Genomic DNA, 25,409 nt, shown 5'->3' on the forward strand with positions numbered 1-25,409 from the left:
TGTTCACCTCTCCTTCCTCATTGACTGAATGTAGCCACCTAATCTATTAAAATTACTTCCTGCATTTGACAATTCCTTCCATTTTAATATATTCTTTGTCATGTTACTATATGTTTTCTATCAAACCGCACTTTGTTTCACACCCATAAATGATCAAATCTCTCTTTGGCCACAACCATTATAAATAAATTATGTTATGCAATCATAAACTCAAGATATCAAATGACAAATTAAACAACCGAAGACAGTCTCATGAAACATCTTCACTGACACTGCCAGTTTAAAACAGGTGAGTGACAAAGCTCTTAAACATATTTAGTTTGGAATTATACTGTACTTTGGTTCTTATCTTGGAAAAAAGTGTTTCATTTCCCATGTTTTCGGGTTCTGTTGATATCTTCAAATGGAAAGTGAACTGTGGAAAAATATAACAATGGAATTTCTAGAAATCCTCCAGTTGCCAATCATTTAACTCCCCATTCCCATACTGAGCTTTCTGTCTTGGGCAGAATTTTTTTTTCTTCTAATTTCAAGTGATCCTTAAATTCCCTCTCTCTCCGTTCCTCTCCCACCCTAGTTGTCCTGCTAGTTTCACTGTTCATATCCCTTTGTTATCTCCTCCTCCACAGCCAACACTGGACCAATGTGGTCTCCACTGTAACTGGGTTACAAGTGCCGGCTCTGATTTATTCTGCACCTTTACCTACCTCGTTTCCCTCTCCCCTGACTCTCAGTCTGAAGAAGGGTCTCGACCTGAAATATCGCCTATTTCTTTTCTCGGAGTTGCTGCCTGACCCACTGAGTTACTCCAGCATTTTGTGTCTCTCTTCTGCTCACAACATGCCTTGGTAGTTTATGAATGTCCTATCCTGTATTCTTGATTTCACTAACCAACCGAGATAATCAATCAACAAAATTTGTATCTGTGCTATCATTTTAATTAAAGATAGACATAAAATGCTGGAGTAACTCAGTGGGACATGCAGCATCTCTGGAGGGAAGGAATGGGTGTCATTTTGGCTCGAGACCCTTTTTGAAAGTCTGAAGAATGGTTCGTCTGAGGAAGGGTTTGAAGAAGCATCTCGACCCGAAACCTCACCCATTCCTTCTCTACAGAGATGCTGCCTGTCCCATTGCATTACTCCACCATTTTGTGTCTATCTTCGGTTTAAACCAATGTCTGCAGTTCCTTCCTACACTATAATTTTAATAACCAGTTTGTCTTCTGTCATTTATATATCTTGCACACCTGCAGGCTTCCCCCTTTTGTTTTGTTTTGTTTTGACCCCCTTGTATCATTTGCAGTTCACACTCGACACTCGTGCTGTTCTCCAGTGTGATTAAAATTTTCTGCAAGAAAAGTATGATTGTATCAAAACAATTTATCCAAAGGAACACGAAGTGTAGTCTGAAGAAAGGTCCCTACACGATATGTCACATAGCAATGTACTCCAGAGATGCTGCCTAACCTGTCGAGTAGGGACATTCTACCTATCTGATATTTAAGTCAAACTAGAATTTCAACTAAACATTAGGCATCCAATATTATATCACCATCTGAGTAGAATATTCTGCATGAATTGTTTCCTTTTATAGTAACTTTTGCCTACTCGCGTTATAAATGAGATTTCAATGGTTCGACATCTTTCGTTTGTGCTCTATGGGAATATATGATCACTGACAGGTTTTACTACCAAATATGAACTTGAATGTAACAAATACTGTTCTGCTGAAGCCAAATTAAAACATGGGGCTTTTTAGATCTTTTTCTTACCACCAGGATGATTATGGATATGAATGCTTTAATGACCTAGATGTCAAGCATAATTTTAAGATCTTAAAAGTTGTTTGGGGAGTCATCCTCTATACTTTTCAATCTTCCACTGAAAATACAACCCTAATTTCGGTTCCTATTTCTTCCAAGTCACCATGCTAACACTGTGATTAACAATATGTTTCTTTTAGAAACATATTAAAATTCTTAAAGGATTGGGCAGGCTGGATACAGGAAAGATGTTCCTGATGTTGGGGGAGTCCAGAACCATGGGTCACAGTTCAAGAATAAGGGGTAGGCCATTTAGGACTAAGATGAGAAAAAATTTCTTCACCCAGAGAGTTGTGAATTTGTGGAATTCTCTGCCACAGAAGGCAGTGGAGAACAATTCATTGAATGTTTTCAAGAGAGAATTATATTTAGCTCTCAGGGTTAAAGGAATCAATGGATGTGGGGAATGAACAGGAACTGATTTTAGATGATCAGCTATGATCATATTGAATGGTGGTGCTGGCTCGAAGGGCCAAATGCCCTACTCCTGCACCTATTTTTCTATGTTTCTGTTGTAGATCAATCACTATTGCTAATTTGATCCATGCCTGGTTTTGCTATTGCTGACCCAATCCATGATCCATGCTGGTTTTCCACTATGCCATCAGGCGGTATGCGATTAGCTTCAGGGGGAGGGATTCCGAATTTTGGATCATTGCCAAATCCAGTGAGGTCATGGATATTCTTCCTGCACAGTTTCCATTATGAATGTGAAGCTTGAGTGCTTCTCCCAACTTGATGTGCCTGTTTAATTGTCTTTTATATGTTCTAATTGAATTTGCCTTAACTATTTCACCTGGAAGACTTTCAGGGTAATATGTGTTGGTATTCCTAGACTCCCTCTGCTTGACAACACAACTAAAATACATTATCATTCACTGTGAAGTTCCTGGCCAGGTTTGACTTCCCAAAATGCAACCACCTCATAGGTTCACAGCAATGGGCCCAGTCCTGATCCATGAGGCACACACTCGTCACAGGCCTCCACCCTTCAGCAACAAGGTTAATGTTCTGGAAGAATTATATCTCACAAACCTGTCTGACAAGGAAGTTGAGAAATCTGATGAAATGTTATTAACTGAAAATGTTGCAGCCTGTCCTATTAAAATTACTTCCAGCATTGTTTTTCTTTTAAGGTAGACACGAAATGCTGGAGTAACTCAGGGGGACAGGTACTATCTCTGGACAGAAGGAATGGGTGACGTTTCAGGTCGAGACCCTTCTTCAGACAAGGAACTGTATTGTTTCAATGCCAGCTGCCAAAAAAAAAACCTCATCCCTCCCTCCATCCAAAAATCGAATTCCTTTATCACTGATCTTTCAACCTCAGGCAATCCTACCTCCACGCCTCCACCCTCAATGTGCACAGCTCATGTCTACCACCTCCCCAAGATTCACAGGCAGGACTTTCTACCACAACATCTCTGATGCTGGGGTGAGCTAAGCCAAACAAAGAGAGGGTGAGGCAGAAGGTATTAAATTCTGGATGGTCGATCGGGTGCTGTTAATCCCCAACAGGGTTCCCAACACTGCTATCTGCTGTTGTTGTCAGTAATGAATATCGCCCGATATAGCCATCAGGACCTATTTTAGTATTGATTCCAAAAAATTCAGGCTCTTCCACGCTCAGGGAATAATACTTTTTGATTTATTAATTCACAGGATCCATTGGAGAAACACCTCATTGCCACACCATGAATCCCATTCATCAGATATTTAGCCTTGTCTTCATTATTGGAGCTAGTGTTCTGCTGTATGTAAGTTGGCATATGAAAACACGACAAAATGTTCAAAAGAACATGGTAGGAATGTCACAAGTGGAAGATGATGCTCCCATGGATGATCCTCGTCCACTCCTGAATCCTGGGATTATGTTTGTGGAAACAACAGACAAGGTGGAGCTGAAGCCATTGGTGATGTGCTCAGTGGAGTCTACTGCTCGTCAAAACCCAGATAAACCAATCTATTTCTTCATGAAGGGGTTCAGTGGCAACTTGAGCCAATATCCAGAGCCTAAGTACAGACTCATCCCGTTGCTCTCCTCAATGAAGAATGTTGTTCTTCTACCTTTAAACGCTACCGAACTGTTTGATGATACTTCGTTGAAATTCTGGCATCGAAAGGTAACCAATAAGAAGAAAGTGTGATGTGTTACATTTTGGGTCATTTTAGGACTTTCTCAGTGAATTTTAGGGCCCTGGGGAAGGCTGTGGAATAGAGGGAGATAGGAGTACAAGTACATATTTCACTGAAAGTAACATTATAATTGGACAGGGTGGTGAAGAAAGTTTTAGACATAAAGATATACACAAAATGCTGGAGTACCTCTGCGGGGCAGGCAACATCGCTGGAGAAAGAGAATAAGTGACATTTCAGGTTGAGACACTTCTTCAGACTGAGCGTTGGGGAGAGATTAATTAGGGGTATGAAAAGGTTTAAAACAAATCTGAGGCGGTACCAATGACGAAGCAAAAGTGGAGTCCCCAATGATCAATTCTTGGCTGTGGGGAGGTGATAACAATGAGACATGCTGGCCTACATTAGTGAAAACATTAGGTATAGGATGTTGATGATGTTGCCGTTGCACAAGAAGTTGGCGAGGCCCTGGAGTTTTGTGTTTGTTTTGATCACCCAGGAAAGATTCCATTAAGTTTGATTGAGTGAAGAAAAGCTTTACCATGATAGTAACCAGGAAACAAGGACTAATTATAGGAAGATGTTGGACAGAGTAGGAATTTGTTCTCGAAACTAAAGAGACTGAGGGGTGGTCTTATAGACGTGTTTAATGTTGTTAGGGACATGGATCAGGTGAATGCACACAATAGGATCATGAGGTCTGATTTTCCGCACAGTGAATGGTCTGTCTATGGAATGAGCTGGAGGAAGTGCTTGAGGCAACTTCTGACAGCAGTTAAAATACATTTGGACATGTACATAATAGGAAGAGTGTGCATGTCTTCCTGGGAGTAAGTTGACCCAGTCTCACTGAAATGTGCGTCTAAGTCTGGTCTCCCTGAATGAGGAAGAATGAACACACTAAATGGAGTGCAGTAAAGTTGCAACAGATTGATTCCTTGCATGGCAAGTTTGTTGGATAACAGAGATTGAACATCTTGGGCCAGTATTCACATGAGATTAGAAAGCTATCTCCCTAAAATGTCCAATATTCTTAAGGTGCTTGACAGGGTAAATACTGAGATGATGTTTCCCTTGACTATGTGTCTATATAAAGGGGATGACAAGCTCCAAATAGGACTGGACATTCAGGATAAAATTGAGGATGAACTTCCCTCAGTCAGAGGGTTATGTGGTGAATCTTTGGGATTTTCTGCCAAATAAGTCAGTGAATGTTTACTGGTTGGGCATCTATAAAACATGAATTGATACAGTAGATTTTTAAATGTTTGCTGCCGCAACATTCGATGTTTAAAATAGATATTAATGACCACTATGTTGTCTGGATTGGATTATTTCAGTCAAAATAACAAACTGCAAAAGGTGCAAAGAAGATGTTTAAGGAAATTATCAGTTCTAGAGGTTTTGAGTTATATGGAGAGGTTGGATAGGCTGTCGAGAGCGATTGAACCCCTACGTCGGGGCAGTCTAAGCTCCCGCATCGGGACGGTCGAAACTCCTGCGGCTTGGAGTTTCCAAAATCGGTCCCTGATTAGGGTTTCACGATGTTAAAGTCCGCAGCTCCCACAGGTTGGAAAACCGAAGGCCGACCCCTGGCAAAGGGATCGCCCGCTACAAGATGTTAGAGTTCACAAGCTACGCTGTTTTGTAGCTCCAGAACTCCCAAACAAGAGGCCGCCAACTCCACGATGTTCGGCCGCAATGCGGACGGAAATACGACATGGAGACATTTTATATAACATGCTCCCTTTAGCTCCCACATAATTTCTTCCATTATCACACCCCGTATCTCTCGAAACCTTTCCTGTTCATGTGCCTGAACAATGTCTTTGAGTTTGAAGAAGGGTCTCGACCTGAAACGTCACCCATTCCTTCTCTCCAGACATGTTGGCTGTCCCACTGAGGTACTCCAGCATTTTGCGTCTGACTTTGAAATGCTGTTATTGAAGCTGCCTCAACTAGTTCCTTTGGCAGCTCGTTCCATGTAGCCACCACCAGTTAGAAAAAATTGAGTCTCTGGTTCCTATTAAATCTTCTGCCATAACTTATGCCTGTTTTCATACATTTTCTGACTATGTTCATTCACCCTATTTATTCCACTGATTTTACATACCTCTATGAGATTATCCCCCAGTCTCCTGTTGTCCAAGGAATAAAGTCCTAACCTGCCCAACTAGTTCAACAACATCATTTCCTATCCCTGGGTGATCAGAACAGAACACAATACACTAAGAGGGGTGCCACCAATGTCATGTACAATTGTACATAACATCCCAACTTCTATATTCAATTCTTTTACTGATAAAGGATTGTGTCATGAGGAAGAGACAAAAAGACTGCAGAAAGAAAGACTGCATGTTTAGAAAGAAAGGAAATTAAGATAATGAATTGAACTTTTTTTGTCCATTATCCCACAGGTAAATCCAGAAAAGGAGAAGTTTTGGACCCATGTGTTTGCTGATGGCTGCAGATTAGCACTACTGTGGAAATATGGGGGCATCTACCTGGATAGTGATATTATATCAATGAGGCCAATGCCATTTGCTAACTTTACATGCCTTCAGCATTTAAAAACTGTCAGTAATGGGGCTATAGGTTTCTCACATAGGCACCATCCTGTTTTATGGAATTTCATGGAAGATTTTGTGGCCAATTACATTGGAGCTATTTGGGGTCATCAAGGCCCTGGACTGATTACCCGTGTGCTGAAGAGATGGTGTCAGACGGATAATCTAGCTCCCTTCATTGGCAAAGAATGCAACGGCATCTCTATATGGATCACAAATCGGTTCTACCCAATCACATTTCCAGATTGGAAGAAGTACTACTCTTCTTGGAAAAAGAAGGATATAGAGCGGACCTTCTCAGCAACGTATGGAGCACATGTCTGGAATTATATGAATAGAAAAGATAAAAAGGAAATCATTGCTGGAAGTGGATCTTTAATTGAACATTTTTTCCAGTTGTATTGTCCAACTGCATACAGAGATGTCATTCAATTGAATCATAGTTCATGGTGATTTATGTCCTGGTGTCCTTGTTTTTAGTATGTCTAAAAGTGCGTAGTGACCATTTGGCTTGTTTTGCGTGTCATTAATGATGGCATGTGTCTTTAAATTTTAGACAGTCTGTTATATTGTGGGTGGGATTTATGACATATTTTAGGGCATGTTTGGGGCTATGTATCTTGCACAAAAGCTTAGTTTTTAGTTTAGTTTGGAACCAGCATGGAGAAGGTTTACCCTTCAACCATGCAAAGTGTAATGGAGACACGAGGATTTTTCTAACGTTTAATGTGATAACCTGGAGTTCGCTGAAGATTATAGTGACAGGTCGGAAGAAGTTTGGATGTATCTTAATGTTTTTCATCAACAATAAAGAATTTACTAATCAAAAGACTGTGTTTTGGAAGACTTATCTGTGAAGAAGATCTGAAGGTCTCTGATGGTGAGCTTGCATGCGGACAAAGACATTTACCTTAACCATGCTGTCCATTTACCGGCTAGAGGGAGTAATCTATTATAACCATATAACCATATAACAATTACAGCACGGAAACAGGCCATCTCGGCCCTACAAGTCCGTGCCGAACAATTATTTTCCCCTAGTCCCATCTACCTGCACTCAGACCATAACCCTCCATTCCTTTCCCATCCATATACCTATCCAATTTATATTTAAATGATAAAATCGAACCTGCCTCCACCACTAGAGTGTTGCTGAAACCCAGGCAACATTCTAGTAAATCTCCTCTGTACTCTCTCTATTTTGTTGACATCCTTCCTATAATTGGGCAACCAAAATTGTACACCATACTCCTGAATTGGTCTCACAAATGCCTTGTACAATTTTAACATTACATCCCAACTTCTATACTCAATGCTCTGATTTATAAAGGCTAGCATACCAAAAGCTTTCTTTACCACCCTATCTACATGAGATTCCACCTTCAGGGAACTATGCACAGTTATTCCTAGATCCCTTTGTTCAACTGCATTCCTCAATTAGCTACCATTTACCATGAACGTCCTATTTTGATTTGTCCTGCCAAGATGTAGCACCTCACACTTATCAGCATTAAACTCCATCTGCCATCTTTCAGCCCACTCTTTCAAATGGCCAAAATCTCTCTGTAGACTTTGAAAATCTACTTCATTATCCACAACACCACCTATCTTAGTATCATCTGCATACTTACTAATCCAATTTACCACACCTTCATCCAGATCATTGATGTACATGACAAACAACAGTGGACCCAACATAGATCCCTGAGGCACCCCACTAGTCACCTGCCTCCAACCTGACAAACAGCCATCCACCATTACTCTCTGGCGTCTCCCATTCAGCCACTGTTGAATCCATCTTGCTACTCCTGCATTTATGCCCAACAATTGAACCTTCTTAACCAACCTTCCATGAGGAACCATCAAAGGCCTTTATTAAAGTCCATATAGACATCCACTGCTTTACCCTCATCAATTTCCCTAGTAACCTCTTCAAAAAATTCAAGAAAATTAGTCAAACATGACCTTCCAGGCACAAATCCATGTTGACTGTTCCTAATCAGACCCTGTTTATCCAGATGCTTATATATATTATCTCTAAGTATCTTTTCCAATAATTTGCCCACCACTGAAGTCAAACTAACAGGTCTATAATTGCTAGGTTTTCTCTTAGAACCCTTTTTAAACAATGGAACAACATGCGCAGTACGCCAGTCCTCGGGCACTATTCCCGTTTCTAATGACATTTGAAATATTTCTGTCATAGCCCCTGCTATTTCTACACTAACTTCCCTCAATGTCCTAGGGAATATCCTGTCAGGACCTGGAGACTTATCCACTTTATATTTTTCAAATGTGTCAGTACTTCTTTTTCTTTGAATCTCATAGTATCCATAGCTACTCTACTTGTTTCCCTTACCTCACATAATTCAATATCCTTCTCCTTGGTGAATACCGAAGAAAAGAAATTGTTCAATATCTCCCCCATCTCTTTTGGCTCTGCAGATAGCTGTCCACTCTGTCTCTCTAATGGTCCAATTTTATCTCTCGTTATCCTTTTGCTATTAATATAGCTGTAGAAACCCTTTGGATTTACTTTCCCCTTACTTGCCAAAGCAACCTCATATCTTCTTTTAGCTTTTCTAATTTATTTCTTAAGATTCTTTTTACATTCTTTATCAAGTCAAGTCAAGTCAAGTTTATTCGTCACATACACATACGAGACGCACTGAGCGATGTCGACTGGAATATGTTCGAAGCAAGTTCCAGTGACGTCAGTGAGTTCGCGGAAGCAGTCACGGACTTCATCGCAGCAGTAACCGACAACATCGTTCCCACGGTAAGGGTAAGCACATTTCCAAACCAAAAACCCTGGGTAGACAGGTCCGTTCGTGTGGCCTTGAATGGTCGCACCACTGCCTACAACTCGGGCCTGGCATCAGGAAACATGGACGTCTACAAGGCAGAGTCCTACCGACTGCGAAGGGCGGTGAAGGACGCAAAAAGGAGGTACAAGGACAAGATGGAGTCACAGATGGAGCAGCAGGACACCAGACGCCTGTGGCAGGGGCTACGGACTGTAACCAATTACCGGAGCACCCCACCCTCATCCGCAAATGCCGGCACCTCCCTAGCTGATGACCTGAACTCCTTTTACGCTCGTTTCGAGATGGGCAACACCACCCCAGGTCTGCCAACTATCGACAATACCACCAGCGGGCTGGCTACCGAGCTGAAGGGAGGAATGTGCACACATTCTCGCTGTCCGAGCACGACGTGAGGAGGGCTCTGACACGGGTGAACACGAGGAAAGCTGCAGGCCCCGATGGCATCTCGGGGCGAGTACTCGTCCTGTGCTACGCAGCTAGCTCCAGTGCTCACTACATTATTCAACCTCTCCCTGGACAAGTCCGTGGTCCCTGCCTGCTTCCAAAAATCCATCATTGTACCGGTACCAAAAAATGCTCCCCAGCCTGTCTGAATGACTACCGTCCGGTGGCCCTTGCCTCGGTAGTCATGAAATGCTTTGAGAGGCCGGTGAAGAAACACATCTGCGCCTTCCTCCCTCGGAACATGGACCCGTTGCAGTTCGCATACCGTCCGAACAGATCCACGGACGATGCGGTCTCCCAGGTTTTGCACACCGCTCTCTCTCATCTTGACAGCCAGAAGGGGGGCTACTTGAGGATGCTGTTCATAGACTTCAGTTCAGCCTTCAACACGATAGTCCACACCAGACTGGCTGGGAAGCTACTGGAATTGGGGCTCAACACCTCCCTGTGTGCCTGGGTCCTGCACTTTCTCACCGCCAGGCCCCAGGTAGTCAAGATGGGAGGAAATACATCGAAGTCCCTCGCCCTGAGTACAGGATCGCCCCAGGGTTGCGTCCTCAGCCCCCTATTGTACTCCCTGTACACACATGACTGTGTGGCTAGGTTTAGCTCCAACTCAATAATTAAGTTTGCTGATGACACTGTGGTGGTGGGCCTGATCTCAGACAACGATGAGAAGGCCTACCGGGAGGAGGTGGCTGATCTGGCACTCTGGTATCAGGACAACAGCCTCCTCTTGAACATGAAAAAAATGAAGGAGCTGATCATGGACTTTAGGAGGGCACATCATCCGAGGACGTACACACCATTGAGGATAAATGGGGATCCTGTGGATAGGGTGAGCTGTTTTAAATACCTGGGAGTCCACATCTCTGAGGATATGACATGGACAGCACACGCCTCAGCACTCATGAGTAAGGCAAGGCAGCGCCTTTACCACCTCAGGCAATTGAGGAAATTCAGAGTGTCTCCGAGGATCCTCCAGTGCTTCTACGCAGCGGCTGTGGAAAGCATCTTGTCCGGAAATATTACCATCTGGTTTGGGAATTGCTCTGCCCAGGACAAGAAGGCTCTGCAGAGAGTAGTGCGTTCGGCCGAACGCACTATGGGAACTTCACTCTGCCCCTGCAGGAACTATACATCAGGAGGTGCAACTCCAGGGCCAATAAAATCATGCGAGACCCCTTCCACCCCTGCAACAGACTGTTCCAGCTGCTACGGTCAGGCAAACGCCTCCGTTGCCATGCTGTGAGAACGGAGAGGTTGAGAAGGAGTTTCTTCCCAGAGGCCATTCGGACTGTAAACTCCTATCTCACCAGGGACTAACTTTACTGAACGTTTTTCCTTCCAATATTTAATATGTAAAAGAATATGTGTGTGTTTATGATTGTGTTTATAGTTTGTTTGGTTGTTTGTTTGTCTTTTTGCACAAAGTTCGCGAGCATTGCCACTTTTCATATCATTTATACTCCTCAAGCACCTCATTCACTCCATGCTGCCTATAATTATTGTAGATCTCTCTCTTTTTCCGAACCAAGTGTCCAATTTCCTTTGAAAACCAGGGCTCTTTCCAATTTTTACTATTTCCTTTCAACCGAACAGGGACATAAAGATTCTGTACTCTTAAAATTTCCCCTTTAAATGTCCTCCATTTCTCTTCTACATCCTTCCCATAAAACAAAATGTCCCAATTCACTCCTTTTAAATCATTTCGCATCTCATCAAAGTTAGCCTTTCTCCAATCAAAAATCTCAACCCTAGGTCCAGTTCTGACCCTCTCCATAATTATATTGAAACTAATGGTATTGTGATCACTGGACCCAAAGTGCTCCTCAACGCATACCTCCGCCACCTGACCTGTCTCATTTCCTAACAGGAGGTCCAGCACTGCCCCTTCTCTAGTAGGTACCTCTATGTATTGCTGCAAAAAACTATCCTGCACACATTTTACAAACTCCAAACCATCCAGCCCATTTACAGAATGTGTTTCCAGTCTATGTGTGGAAAATTGAAATCTCCCACAATCACTACCTTGTGCTTACTACTAATATCTGCTATCTCCTTACATATTTGCTCTTCCAATTCTCGCTCCCCATTTGGCAGTCTATAATACACCCCTATATGTGTTGCTACACCTTTCCCACTTCTCAGTTCCACCCAAATAGCCTCCCTAGACGAGCCCTCCAATCTATCCTGCCAAAGCACTGCTGTAATATCTTCCCTGACAAGCAATGCAACACCTCCACCTCTTGCACCTCCAATTCTATCACACCTGAAGCAACGGAATCCTGGAATATTTAGTTTCCAATCACAGCCCTCCTGCAACCATGTTTCACTGATCGCCACAACATCATACTTCCAGGTGTCAATCCAGGCTCTCTCATCCACCTTTCTTACAATGCTCCTAGCATTAAAATATGCACATTTAAGAAACCCACCGCCTCTTATTCTCTGTTTATTTTATTTTTCTTCTTTCTCCCCTAGATTTTGGGTCCGAGTGCTTCCCTTCTCTGACTCCTGCCTCACACTCTGTCTACTAGCTTTCTCTATTTGAGTCCCTCCCCCCAACCATTCTAGTTTAAAGTCTCCCCAGTAGGCTTTGCAAATCTCCCCGCCAGGATATTGGTCCCCCTCGGGTTCAAGTGCAACCCGTCCTTTCTGTACAGGTCACACCTTCCCCAAAAGAAGTCCCAAGGATCCAGAAACTTGAATCCCTGCCCACTGCACCAGTCCTTCAGCCACGCATTTATCCTCCACCTCGCTCCATTCCTACTCTCACTGTCGCGTGGCACAGGCAGTAATCCTGAGATTGTTACTTTTTTGGTCCTTTTCCTTAACTCTCCTCCCAACTCCCTAAATTCTCCCTTCAGGACCTCTTCTCTTTTTTTACCTATGTCATTGGTACCTATATGTACCACGACCTCAAGGTCCTCTCTCTCTGATTTCAGGATATCTTGGACGCGTTGAGACAAATCCGAGACCCTGGCACCAGGGAGGCAGACTACCATCTGGGTCTCCCGACTGCGTCCACAGAATCGCCTATCCAACCCCCTAACTATAGACTCCCCAATTACTATTGCCCTCCTCTTTTTTTCCCTACCTTTCTGAGCAACAGGGCCAGTCTCTGTGCCGGAGGCCCGGCCGCTGTCACTTTCCCCGGGCAGGCTGTCCCCCCCAACCGTACTCAAACAGGAGTACTTATTTTCAAGGTGTACAGACACTGGGGTACTCACTCGTCCCTGCCTCTGCCCCTTGCCCTTCCTAACCGTGACCCACATGTCTGACTCCAGTGGTTTTGGAGTGACCACCCTATAACTCCTCTCTATGACCTCCTCACTCTCCCTGACCAGACAGAGGTCATCGAGCTGCTGCTCCAGGATCCTAATACGGTCCCTTAGGAGCCCCATCTCGATGCACCTGGCGCAGATGTGGACGTCTGGAGGGCTATCCGACTCCATGACCTCCCACATCTGACATCCAGAACAGTAAACTACCCTGGCCCTCATTCTCCCGCCTTACCCTGGATACAATACAAGTACAATACAATACAAACTGCTGGAAGAAATCAGCAGGGATCTGACTCACAATCAGCTGCTCACTCTTGTCCTTTAAACTATACCTTTACTAAAAAAAAGCATTGTACCCTTAGCTCACCGTACCTTTACTAAAAAAAAGCACTGTACCTTTCGCTCACTGTACCTTTACTAAAAAAAAAAAGGACTGTACCCTTAGCTCACTGTACCTTTACTAAAGCACTGTACCTTTAACCAGAAAGCAGAAATGCTAACCTGAGGTTGCACCCAATCAGCTGCTTCCTCTAGTCTGCTTCCACCAATCAGCGGCTTCCACCAGAACCCTTCCAATGAAGTGTGGAACGTTACAGATTTCGGTAAGCCCCGCGCTCGATTTAAAAACTCACCGCCCGGAAACTCCTCCACTTGCTCCAACGGCTCCCGGGCCTCTGTGGAGTAAAGCCCCGCGCTCGATTTAAAAACTCACCGCCCGGACACTCCCCCTCTTGCTCCAACGGCTCCCGGGCCTCTGTGGAGTAAAGCCCCGCGCTCGATTTAAAAACTCACTGCCCGGAAACTCCTCCTCTTGCTCCAACGGCTCCCGGGCCCCTCTCCAACGGCTCCCGGGCCTCTTGAACGATATAAAAATCTGCCGCTACATTAAGTCGAAGGAGACCTCCATCACAGGGGTGAATACCAGTCCCAGAGATTGGGACAGAAGATTTGGCGAAGATCTCGGAGAGGTTTTGGCCAGAATCCGATTCCAGCCGAGGAACTGAAGAAAATAGATCTCGGCCAGAGAAGACCTTGAGGTCTATCGACAGCATTGAGTCTGATCTGAAGACAATATCACAGGAATTATGAGTAAAAAATCGATTATTATTCTTTGAATTTGAAGCTGCAAAGCGGTATATTAAACGGCTTCTTGAAGAAAAGCCAGATGGTGTTTTTTCCAATCTGTCTGGAGAAATGAGACCAATCTGTCTGGAGAAATGAGACCAACAATGAGACCAAGATTGTTTTGAATCTTTTGATAAACACGCATTCCTTTCAAATTATCGTCATCTTTCAGCCCATTGATGTTGGACAGATGTCCTCTACAATATCATTTTTTTATGGTTCTGATGAAAATGTTGACAAAACAAAGTTAGAGATACTAGCAGAAGACTCTTCGTTTATTTTAAAGACTTGGTGATCTGCCAAGACCTCTTTAAAATGATGTATCCAATGATAAAGAAATAGTTATGCCTGAGGAACCACAAGGTGGTGATGAAAGACCAATTAGATAAACTCACTGACAAAGGCCAAGTTCTAGCTCTGAAAGAAACTAAGAAAGAGGAAAACTCGATGTGGGAGTAAACTAACGAGTCAATCAATAGCTACAGAAAACTCATGTATTGAGAAGCTGCCTATTTGAAGGAAACTGAGAAGGAAATAAACAAATTATGGAAACAGGTTACCAGATTAATTGAGAAACAGAAGAAAGTAATGGAATCAGAACAGAATGTGATCAAGGTGACATCTAATATGAGCCAACTATTGAACCTCTGCCAGGAGGTTGGAAAGAAACAAGATGTACTGCTGTGTTCACAGCCGTCTCGGGAAGAACGCTTAAGACACACCCAATGGGAAGAAGACAGGTTGGAGATATTCAATGGTTTCATGTAGGAGGCAGAGGAGTGTTTATCTGAAATTATACCACAACTTACAAGCTTAGTAGCTGGAAGTGCAAAGCAACAAGGTGCCAGAATGGAAGATGAAATGACACCACGAGATAATATCTCCAATGTATCTCCACGAAGATCAATACATAAATCTGGTTCTTCAGCCAGTTCAGTATCAAGGGCTTCTGCTCGATTGGGAGTTGAAGCTGATCTAGCTGCTCTCTCAATAGAAGCGGATGCCATGAAGATGAAACATGAAATTGAGTGGAGGAAAGAAGAGATAAGAAGACAAAAAGAAGAGATGAGATGAAAAGAAGAAGAGATGAGACAGGAAGAAGAAGAGCTGAGGCGACGAAAGGAACAACTGGAACTCGATACAAAGATGGTGGTTGCCAAACCTAAGAAGGAGATACTGGAAAGTGAGGGGTCAAGATGCAGTTCTAGAACATCGACAGTGATGAACTCCGATTTGGGAAGAAATATTGCTCAAAGTGAATTAGCAGTTGGATCAATTCCACAATCGAGGTCCACCGGATTTAATGGCTTTGAAAACCCATTGGAACAGAGGAAGATGGGTGAAACTTCATCTCAGCAAATGGGTGCTAGATCGAAACAAATTACTAATGGAGCGTCTGGGGATGCTCGAGACAAACCAATAGCGGAACACGCTTGTCCGAGACCTGGTGCACAGACTCGAGCAAGCCAATTTGAATCACAAAGGCCTGTTTATCAACAGGTGGAGCCAAGCCAAGGTTATCAGGATGGGTTATTGGCATTGGTGAAAAGTCAAACTGAATTAATCGCTCGACAAAATACCTCTCTCATTCTACCACCAGCAGAAATTTCTACGTATGGTGGAGAACCTTTGCAGTATGAAGCTTTCATAAGGGCATTAGAAGAAGTATTAGAAACGAAAGTTACGGATGATAAGGAGCGCTTATGATTTCTGGTGAAGTACACATGTGGAAGTGTTAAGGTGCTTGTAGAAAGTTGTCAAAAGAAGCCAGGCAGCCATGGCTGTAAAAAGACGAGAAGATTACTTAAAGAACGTTTTGGTAATGAACAGAGGATTGCTAACGCATTCATGGAGAAGGCCCATGCTTGGAAAGAAATCAAGCCGGAAGATGGGGAGGCATTGAGTGATTATGCAATATTTTTGAGAGATTGTTGCAGCTCGCTGAGAAATCTCGGCCACATGAAGGAAATGAATCTCTCCAAGTAATGCTCGAATCATCATGAGCAAGTTGCCCAGAAGACTGAGAGAAAGATGGAGATATGAAGCAGGCGTAATAATGGATAAGATGAACCAAGTAGCCAGGCTACCAGACCTGGTGGATTTCTTGTACAGGGAAGTACGGTACATGTTAGAGCCACACTATGGGACTATTGAAGATTACAAACTGATTGCAACTAACAAAGGTTCTACCTTTACGAAATATCAGAACCTATCAGAACCAAGGGGTCACAGTTTAAGGATAAGGGGGAAATCTTTTAGGACCGAGATGAGGAAAACATTTTTCACACAGAGAATGGTGAATCTCTGGAATTCTCTGCCACAGAAGGTAGTTGAGGCCAGTTCATTGGCTATATTTAAGAGGGAGTTAGATGTGGCCCTTGTGGCTAAAGGGATCAGGGGGTATGGAGATAAGGCAGGTACAGAATACGGAGTTGGATGATCAGCCATGATCATATTGAATGGTGGTGCAGGCTCGAAGGGCCGAATGTCCTACTCCTGCACCTATTTTCTATGTTTCTATGTTTCTATGAGAAGCAGTTTTGCTATCACAACCAGACCTGTGGAAAAGACAGATAGAATGAAAGGAAATGTATCTACTAGCAAGCAAATAATATTTTGTTTGTTATGTGATGAAGTTGGACACCATCTTATGGTGTCATAGATTCAAGATGAAAGAATATGAAGATAAGATGGATTTCTTGAAAGAGAAGGGAATCTGTTTTGGATGTTTGAAAAAAGGACATATGGTGAGAGACTGTAAGAGTCCTATGATTTGTTATAAGTGCAGGCAATATCATCCTGAAGCACTTCACCCTGAAGAAGAACTACCAGAGCATTGGGAAGAAGAGGAAGAACTACAACAAACGGATGATGAGCTATCAGAACAAATAGAAGACGATGAACCGGAGCAAACAGAAAAGAAGGAGAAACGAACTACTAGTGATGCTATCACCTCGCCTCAAGTAAAACCCCTGTCCCACGGTACGAGTTCATTCCAAGAGCTCCCCCGAGTTTGCCCTGATTTGAACTCGGAGATTTACGGTAATGGCCACTCGTCAGTACTCGGGGCTCTCGTGGACATTTTTACCTGCCGTTAGCAAGTCTTCCCGAGTACCTGCCGTTAGCATTACGAGCCGCTAAGAGATGTCACCGAGCTCCGACGTACCCGCTACATTCATTCTCCGTGCTTACCCCGAGTTTGATTTTTTTTAAACTCGGGAGAGCTCTTGGAATGAACTCGTACTGTGGGACAGGGCTATAACTGCTCATATTGGGGCCGGGGTTGAAGCTTATAACTTTTCGATCTTACCAGTACAGGGTAAGGAACAGCATGACGAATACAGTGTTGCAAACATATGCGTTTCTGGATCACGGATGTTCGACTACCTTTTGCACAGAAAACCTGACGAGAAGGCTGAACATCACAGGAGAAGAGTCTAAGATTCGATTACGTACCATGACTAAAGATTAAGAGAGCAGGAGTCATTTCATTACGAGTATGGAGATATCCAGTTTGGGCAAAGATAATTTTATACCAATATCTGAAGGGTTTACACATGGAACCATGCCTGTTGGTCGTCAAAATATACCAAGACATGAAGACTTGAAACAATGACCTTACCTGAAGGATGTCAAGATATCTGAAATAAATTCTAGTGTTGATCTACTTAACGGAACGGATGTTTTGAAGGCATTGGAACCTATACAGATTGTTTGGAGCAAAGGTGATGAATCGTATGCTACGAAAATCCGACTTGGATGGGTTATCTATGGCTCCTTGAAAAGGAACAACGAAAACGAGAATCAGAAGAACTATCCTATCATTGCTGTAAATCAAATATCTACAGATAAATTAGAAAAGCCGGTGATGAAGCCATACAATCATGACTTCAATGAAAGTACCAGCAAGGAATCTGAAGAGATGTCAAATGAAGAGTTGAAGTTCATGGATATTATGAACTACTCAGTACAGACTGACGGACACTATTGTCTGGACTTACCTTTCAAACAAGAAAGTGTTAATCTGCCGAATAATCGTCGTATGGCAGAGCAACGTACCCAGACTTTGAAACGCAGGTTTGGCAAAAATACTAAATTTTATTAAGTAAGAATCTCTTTGAAGAATAATAACAACATGGATGATTGCTTAAGATCCATGTGTACTGAGCAGGAAGCAATTCTACCAGTAGAACATCTGACTTCCCTTTGCGATAAGGGAGGATTCGCACTTTCCAAGTGGATCAGCGACAATTGTGAAGGCATTCCACTAGATGATAGGGCCAAAGAAACCAGAGAGTTGGATTTGGACAGAGACAATCTGCCAATGGAAAGAGCATTGGGAGTTACTAATGTTGTACAACTGAAATATGTTAACGCAAAAGAAAATCCTGCGAATGAAATTTCCAGAGAACTGACAGTGAACCGCTTCTTAAGCGACAAGAGATGGATCAATGAACTAAAATCTCTCTGTAAGCCAGACTGAGAATGGCCAAAGCTCGAGCTGGGATTTGAAATCTCTGCTAATGATCCGGAAACTAAATCAAATCTAACGGTGAACTTTATTGCTAAATATCCTGTTATTCTTTTGAAGGATTTTCACACTTCAACACTGCTGTTACAACACATCCATGAGTTGATCAGACATGGAGGAAGATGTTTCATGCTATCAAAGCTTTGGACTGTTATGTTTTGGACACTATATTGGGTATCATGCCTGATTATAAGGATTTGGTGCACATGGTACGACTTTGAACTAAAACCAGTGTTTTAATAAGATTAATAATCTAGTTATGCTTGCTTCTATAAGGCGAAAGTGAAGATGGGAGAGTCGATGAAGAATTCTGATTGCGGATATATAGTGCATACTATTTTTTCCTCTTTAGTATAGTGGTTAGTATCCCCACCTGTCACGCGGTAGACCGGGGTTCAATTTCCCGACGAGGAGCCTTGGGGTTCAATTCCCTGATTTTTGCTTTTAATATATGTTAAGCCTTAATGGCTACTTTTTTTTTTAATGTTTATTAGTAATTGCCTCGTTATATACTTTGAACAATTAGGGGCCAGTATGCCGTGGCCATTTGGCTTGTTTTGCGTGTCATTAATGATGGCATGTGTCTTTAAATTTTAGACTGCCCGTTATATTGTCGGTGGGATTTTTGACGTATTTTAGGGCATGTTTGGGGCTATGTATCTTGCGCAGAAGCTTAGTTTTTAGTTTAGTTTGGAACCAGCATGAAGAAGGTTTACCCTTCGACCATGCGAAGTGTAACGAAGACACGAGGAGTTTTCTAACGTTTAATGCGACAAGCTGGAGTTCGATGAAGATTATAGTAAAAAGTCGGAAGAAGATTGGATGTATCTTAATGTTTTTCATCAACAATAAAGAATTTACTAATCAAAAGACTGTTTTGGAAGACTTATCTGTGAAGAAGCTCTGAAGGTCTCTGATGGTGAGCTCGCATACATACGGAGACATTCCCCTTAACCATGCTGTCCATTTAGCGGCTAGAAGGAGTAATCTCTTGAATGATATAAAAATCTGCCACAACAAAGTGTGTTTTAGTGTGTATAAGTATGTATTAGTGTGGAGGGGTGGGGGCGGAAATTGGGGGAAACTGTTTTTTAGTCACTTAACTCGGTGGAATGCGATTTTTCTCATAGTTGCATTTCGCCCTCCCTCACGACAACTTGTTGGATGTGGAGAGCCGAGACTGTCCCGCTGGTGGCCAACTTCCCCCTGCCCTCCGTCGCCGCTCCCAGCCGGCCGGGAGGAGCTGTGCATGGATCCCGCCACCGGAGTCGTTTCTGACTGCCTGGCTGCGGAGAGACTGCGGGGGGAAGTACCTCACTCTGACCAAAGATCATAGAGGAGCACTGATAGACCACTCCTCCGAAATCCAATGGACTGACGTGTAGTACGTGACGGAACGTCACGGCCGCCATTTGTTAAGCGACACGCGACTTCCTGTATGCCACCCGCTGTGATCCAAGCAAAGATATATGAGCTCCTCTATTAATCTTGATCCAAAGCACAAGATCCTCGAGTATCTTTGTAGCGGGAACAGCCCCCTCCTTTGCGTAGTTTCCCTTGCATTGTATGTGCAGTTTCCCTTTACCACACACTGCACAAAATTAAATTAACGTATATATTTATATATTTATATGAATGTGTCTGTGTGTGAGAGCAAGTTAGAGATAATAAAGTTTATTCTCATGGATCAGAAGCAACTTTGATTTAAATAATCACTATTAATTATTTGTCTTGTAAGATGATGTGCATAAACCATAAAGGCAATTATATATATAATTATATAGTAATAATAAATATATGCATATATATATATTTATACACATACATATATATACACACATACATACATACACACGTATACACATACAAATGCACACATACATATGGATACATTTATATGCATACATACACACATATATAAACATATATACATACATATATACACACATATACATATACATGCATATATACACATACATGCATATATACACATACATATATATTTATACACATGATCATTTTCCAACGATCAATAGATTTACGATCAGTTCCTGTGGATTGGAGGATAGCTAATGCTATCCCACTTTTCAAGAAAGGAGCGTGAGAGAAAACGGGGAATTACAGACCAGTTAGCCCGACTTTGGTGGTGTGAAAGATGCTGGAGTCAATTATTAAAGATGTAATAATGGGGCATTTGGATAGCAGTAAAAGAATTAGTCCAAGTCAACATGGATTTATGAAAGGGAAATCATGTTTGACTAATCTTCTGGATTTTTTTGCCGCAAGGCTTGGTGTTGGGGCCGCAACTGTTTACCATATATATTAATGATTTGGAAAAGGGAATTAGGAGCAAAACTAATGCATACATACCTACATATTTAAATTCATCTGATAAGTTGGTCAAATAACATGGGCACCTTCTTGCTTTTTTTGAGACATGGATTTTTTAAATGTGAATGTCTCATAGCAACACATTTGTGGGTCAGCAGTATTTTGTACCAACCCCCACAATTTCAATAATTGTAAATTGAACTTCTTAAACAAGGAAAACAATTTTTATTTACATCATTTTGTGTGGCTGTCAAGGTGGCTGTGTTGACTGTAATTATGAGACTGCCGGGCAGTATCACTGTGAATGGCGGTGGCTGTGTGTTTTAATGCAAGTGTGAAAAGGAGAGTAAATTTAAAGAGACAATGTGAGAACCATCAGGGTTTCATCCAAGAACCAATTTAAAGGCAAGGTTCCATCAATTACAGTATTTTAATTGAAATCTTACTCTTAATATTCTTCCTAATTAGGCTTTTTGTGTTCCCTCTTGAACCTTGTGTCTCCAGAGCCTCTGGGGAGGTTCTGGAGATACAATAATCCAATCTTGAGGCAAATAACCATCTTTAAAACTGGCATTGCCTGCCTTTATTCTACATTCTCCGAGGATGCTGGATGCCACGACAATCTCTTGCAACAAGTACAGAAAGGCAGGCAACTGCAAAAAGATCAGAGAGGAAAGAGTATGGAAGGGAAAGGCTTTCAGAATCATAATCAGATTTTATTTGCCATGTTTTGCAACATACGAGGAATTTCATTGGCCAGGTCAGTCATACAATTAAAAGCAACAGCACTCAAAAACACATTTTAATACGGACATTCACCACAGTGACTCCTACAACATTCCTCACTGTGATGGAAGGCGAAATAAAGGTTCAAGTCCCTTCCTTTTGTTCTTCCCTCGGTCGGGGGCCTCAAGCCCCCCGGTCAAACTCCGTCAATGGTGAACTCCTCTTGGTCTCCAGGCCTATAGTGCTGCACAAATCACTGCACCACATGCATCTATTTATTCCCTTTTCACATGGTTCATGCAGCTGGATATTAACTTGCCGACATGGAAAGAGATGCAGTGAGCATTCAATAGTTCAGACTTCTGGGGAATTAAGGGGCTGCTTGATGGGCTGAGGGTAATCGAGATTGTCTGATTGTCATTCTTTTGGAAGTTCTTATGGAAAAGCGTGATGAATGACTACGGGATGAGCTGGTGGGCTCGAGGATTGCTGGATGAGTGTTCTAGAAACATAGGAAAATAGGTGCAGGAGGAGGCCATTTGGCCCTTCGAGCCAGCACCGCCATTCATTGTGATCATGGCTGATCAGCTCCCAATCGATAACCGTGCCTGCCTTCTCCCCATATCCCTTGATTCCACTAGCCCCTAGAGATCTATCTAACTCTCTCTTAAATCCACCCAGTGATTTGGCCTCCACTGCTCTCTGTGGCAGGGAATTCCACAAATTCACAACTCTCTGGGTGAAAAAGTTTTTTCTCACCTCAGTCTTAAATGGCCTCCCCTTTGTTCTAAGACTGTGGCCCCTGGTTCTGGACTCGCCCAACATGGGAACATTTTTCCTGGATCTAGCTTGTTCAGTCCTTTTATTCATTTATATGTTTCTATAAGATCCCCTTGCATCTAACAAGAGTGTTTTATTGTCATGTAGAACAATTTCCTGCATCTAGCTGGTCCAGATAGAACAATTAAATTCTTACTTTCAGCAGCACAACAGAATCTGTAAACATAGGTTGATGATCTGCAAAAAACAAGTTGGTCTCATTCTTGTTCTCTCATGCGATACAGGCAGCAGATCTGAACTGCCTGTGTTTGCCCTCTTGGCTGTCTTGTCAAATTACGCTGGAGATTAGAGTCACCCCTGAAACAAACAGTGCCTTGTGATCCACAGGGGAAAAAATAAATCTAAATGCAGAACAATGGATGGTTTAAATCAAAGAAAATGATACAAAGAGGCCATTTGACCAATACCGATCTAGGAAACTGACAGCAGATTTTACAATGCATTTAAACCTCTCCCATTTTTATGAGATGCATTCCTGGAATATGTAGGAAGTTTATTGTAACCTAGTGCCCTAGTGGATTAAGGACGGCATGGTGGTGCTGCGGTAAAGTTGCTGCCTTACAGTGGGTGCTGTCTGTACGGAGTTCGTAGGTTCTCTCCATGACTGAATGGGTGTTCTCCGAGAGCTTCGGTTTCCTCCCACACTCCAAAGACATACAGGTTTGTAGGCTTGGTATAAGTGTAAATTGTCCCTAGTGTGTGTAGGATGGTGTTAGTGTGCGGGGATCGCTGGTCAAAGCGGACACGGTGGGCCAAAGGGCCTGTTTCCGCGCTGTATCTTTGTAAGAAATAAAAGCAAGGATAAGCCATCTAAGTTCACACCACCATCAGTAAGATAATTGTTGATCCTGCACCTCAACACCTTATTCCCACATTCTCTCTATTATCCTTCATCCTTTTCGTATTTGAAAAAATATATCTCTCTACTGTACCTATCCACTGCGGCTTCGCTTTGACCAGTATCTATCCCACTGTACCTATCCCACTGTACCCATCCACCTCCACCTCAAAACTCCCCTCCGTGTCCGTCCCCTGTGCCAACTGTATATACACGCGACACTTGAACGTATATATATGTTGCATCTCAGGATCGTCAAACCTGTACAACAGTTTGGTGAGCCCTGACCGCACCTCCCCCAACTTCCTTACATGTGGGATCAGGAGCGCATCCGGAACAAAAGTGGGAACGTTGGACAGAATGACCGGCAAAACGGGACCCCCCCATGGGTCCACCGCCGTGAAATTCCCGCCTGCTGTTACCCCCCTTTCCAGAGCCAGAGCCACCGCCTGTTCAGTCTTTAGTAGAACAACAACCATCCCACTGACCACCGCGCCCGAGACTATGGCTTTCTTGCCAACAGTCTCACCCAGCGCATCTAGAAAGGCCTTGAAGGGCAGGTTGCTCTGCATGTACATTCTTATACCATATGTGCGCCCCATCAACTTGTGACCCTCAGTCTCCGAGACTGCCGACCGTGCGACAGCTGCATAACTCTGAGGGGCTGCCATCTTTAGGGCGTGGCACAACACACAAGGCATCAGTACTTTAAAATACAAGCAGTCTTTCTGCTGTTGCTGCACCTCCACTCTTTTCCAGCAGTTAAGGCTTGTGAAGGCTTTCTTGGCAAGCAACAGAAGCAGTTGTTGTTGTTGGTGTGTTGTTGTTGTTGTGTTGTTGTTGGTGTGTTGTTGTCGGTGTGTTGTCGGTGTGTTGTTGTTGGTGCGTTGTTGGTGTGTTGTTGGTGTTGGTGTGTTGTTGGTGTCGTTGTTGTTGTTGTTATTGTCGCCGCGGCCACCTTCACCGAGCCGGAAGCGCGGCCATTTAACCTCCGACACGAAAGGAGACGGCCCGATGGCCCTGACGTGAGGGTACCAAGATGAAACGGTTGAGGGGCAACGGGGACAGAAGCTCGGTGAGTGTGTCGATGGAGGGAGGGAGGGAGGGCGAGGAGAGGAGAGGGAGGGGAGAGTGGGTGAATGCGTTGTTTGCAGGGGAGACGCGTGAAATGAGACGACAGAAGCTTCTTCCTCTTTGGACCGGCCCGGCCCCGGAGAATGCGACTTGGACGATGTGCGGCCTCGACTCCCACTGCCGCTACTCCCTTTTTGGCCCCGCTCTGGGAGTAGAGTGGGGGCGGATCCGGACCGCAACGGCCGTGAGTCCCAGGCCGTGCTCAGCGATGGTTTACCAGCTTCTGCTGCTGTTGGAGGTGAGACGTTGCATCGCCACCCTTGGGAGCCGCCACAGGGCTAACCCAAACATGAGGCACGAAACGCACCGGTGGGCATACAACCCGACCAGACCGGTACGGAGTCGGTCGACAGAGGGGCCGGCAGAGGCACAGGTGAGGGGCAGGTGGATAGATTATAGAAGCATATAACCATATAAGCATGAAAAATAGGTGCAGGAGTAGGACATTTGGCCCTACAAGCCAGCACCACCATTCAATAAGATTATGGCTGATCATCTAAAATCAGTATACCGTTCCTGATTTTTCCCCACATCCCTGGATTCCTTTAGCCTGAAGAGATACATCTAACTCTCTTTTGAAAACATCCAGTGAATTGGCCTCCACTGCCTTCTGTGGCAGAGAATTCCACAGATTCACAGCATTCTGGGTGAAGAGGTTTTTCCTCATCTCAGTCCTAATTGGCCTACCCCTTATTCTTAAACTTTGACCCCCTAGTTCTGAAACTCCCCCACATCTGGAACATTTTTCCTGCATCTAGCCTGTCCAATCCTTTACGAATTTTATATATTTCTATATT

General features: G+C 43.4%; 1 protein-coding gene across 1 annotated transcript; it reads left to right on the forward strand.

Moving 5' to 3' along the window:
* Positions 1-227: 227 nt before the first annotated feature.
* Positions 228-6,997, forward strand: LOC116979743 (alpha-1,4-N-acetylglucosaminyltransferase-like). The gene is made up of 3 exons (XM_033031498.1): positions 228-289; positions 3,488-3,948; positions 6,379-6,997. The coding sequence occupies exons 2-3, from the start codon at positions 3,520-3,522 to the stop codon at positions 6,979-6,981; spliced, it is 1,032 nt and encodes a 343-aa protein (XP_032887389.1). The 5' UTR covers positions 228-289; positions 3,488-3,519; the 3' UTR covers positions 6,982-6,997.
* Positions 6,998-25,409: the final 18,412 nt, after the last annotated feature.

The sequence above is a fragment of the Amblyraja radiata genome, chromosome 13, assembly GCF_010909765.2.
Source record: "Amblyraja radiata isolate CabotCenter1 chromosome 13, sAmbRad1.1.pri, whole genome shotgun sequence".
Classification (NCBI taxonomy): domain Eukaryota; kingdom Metazoa; phylum Chordata; class Chondrichthyes; order Rajiformes; family Rajidae; genus Amblyraja; species Amblyraja radiata.

Excerpts from the sequence above, each read along its gene's own strand:
- LOC116979743 (XM_033031498.1), top strand. The coding sequence starts at position 3,520 with ATGAATCCCATTCATCAGATATTTAGCCTTGTCTTCATTATTGGAGCT. Across the intron at positions 3,949-6,378 it reads TGAAATTCTGGCATCGAAAG|GTAAATCCAGAAAAGGAGAA; the intron begins GTAACCAATAAG and ends ATTATCCCACAG.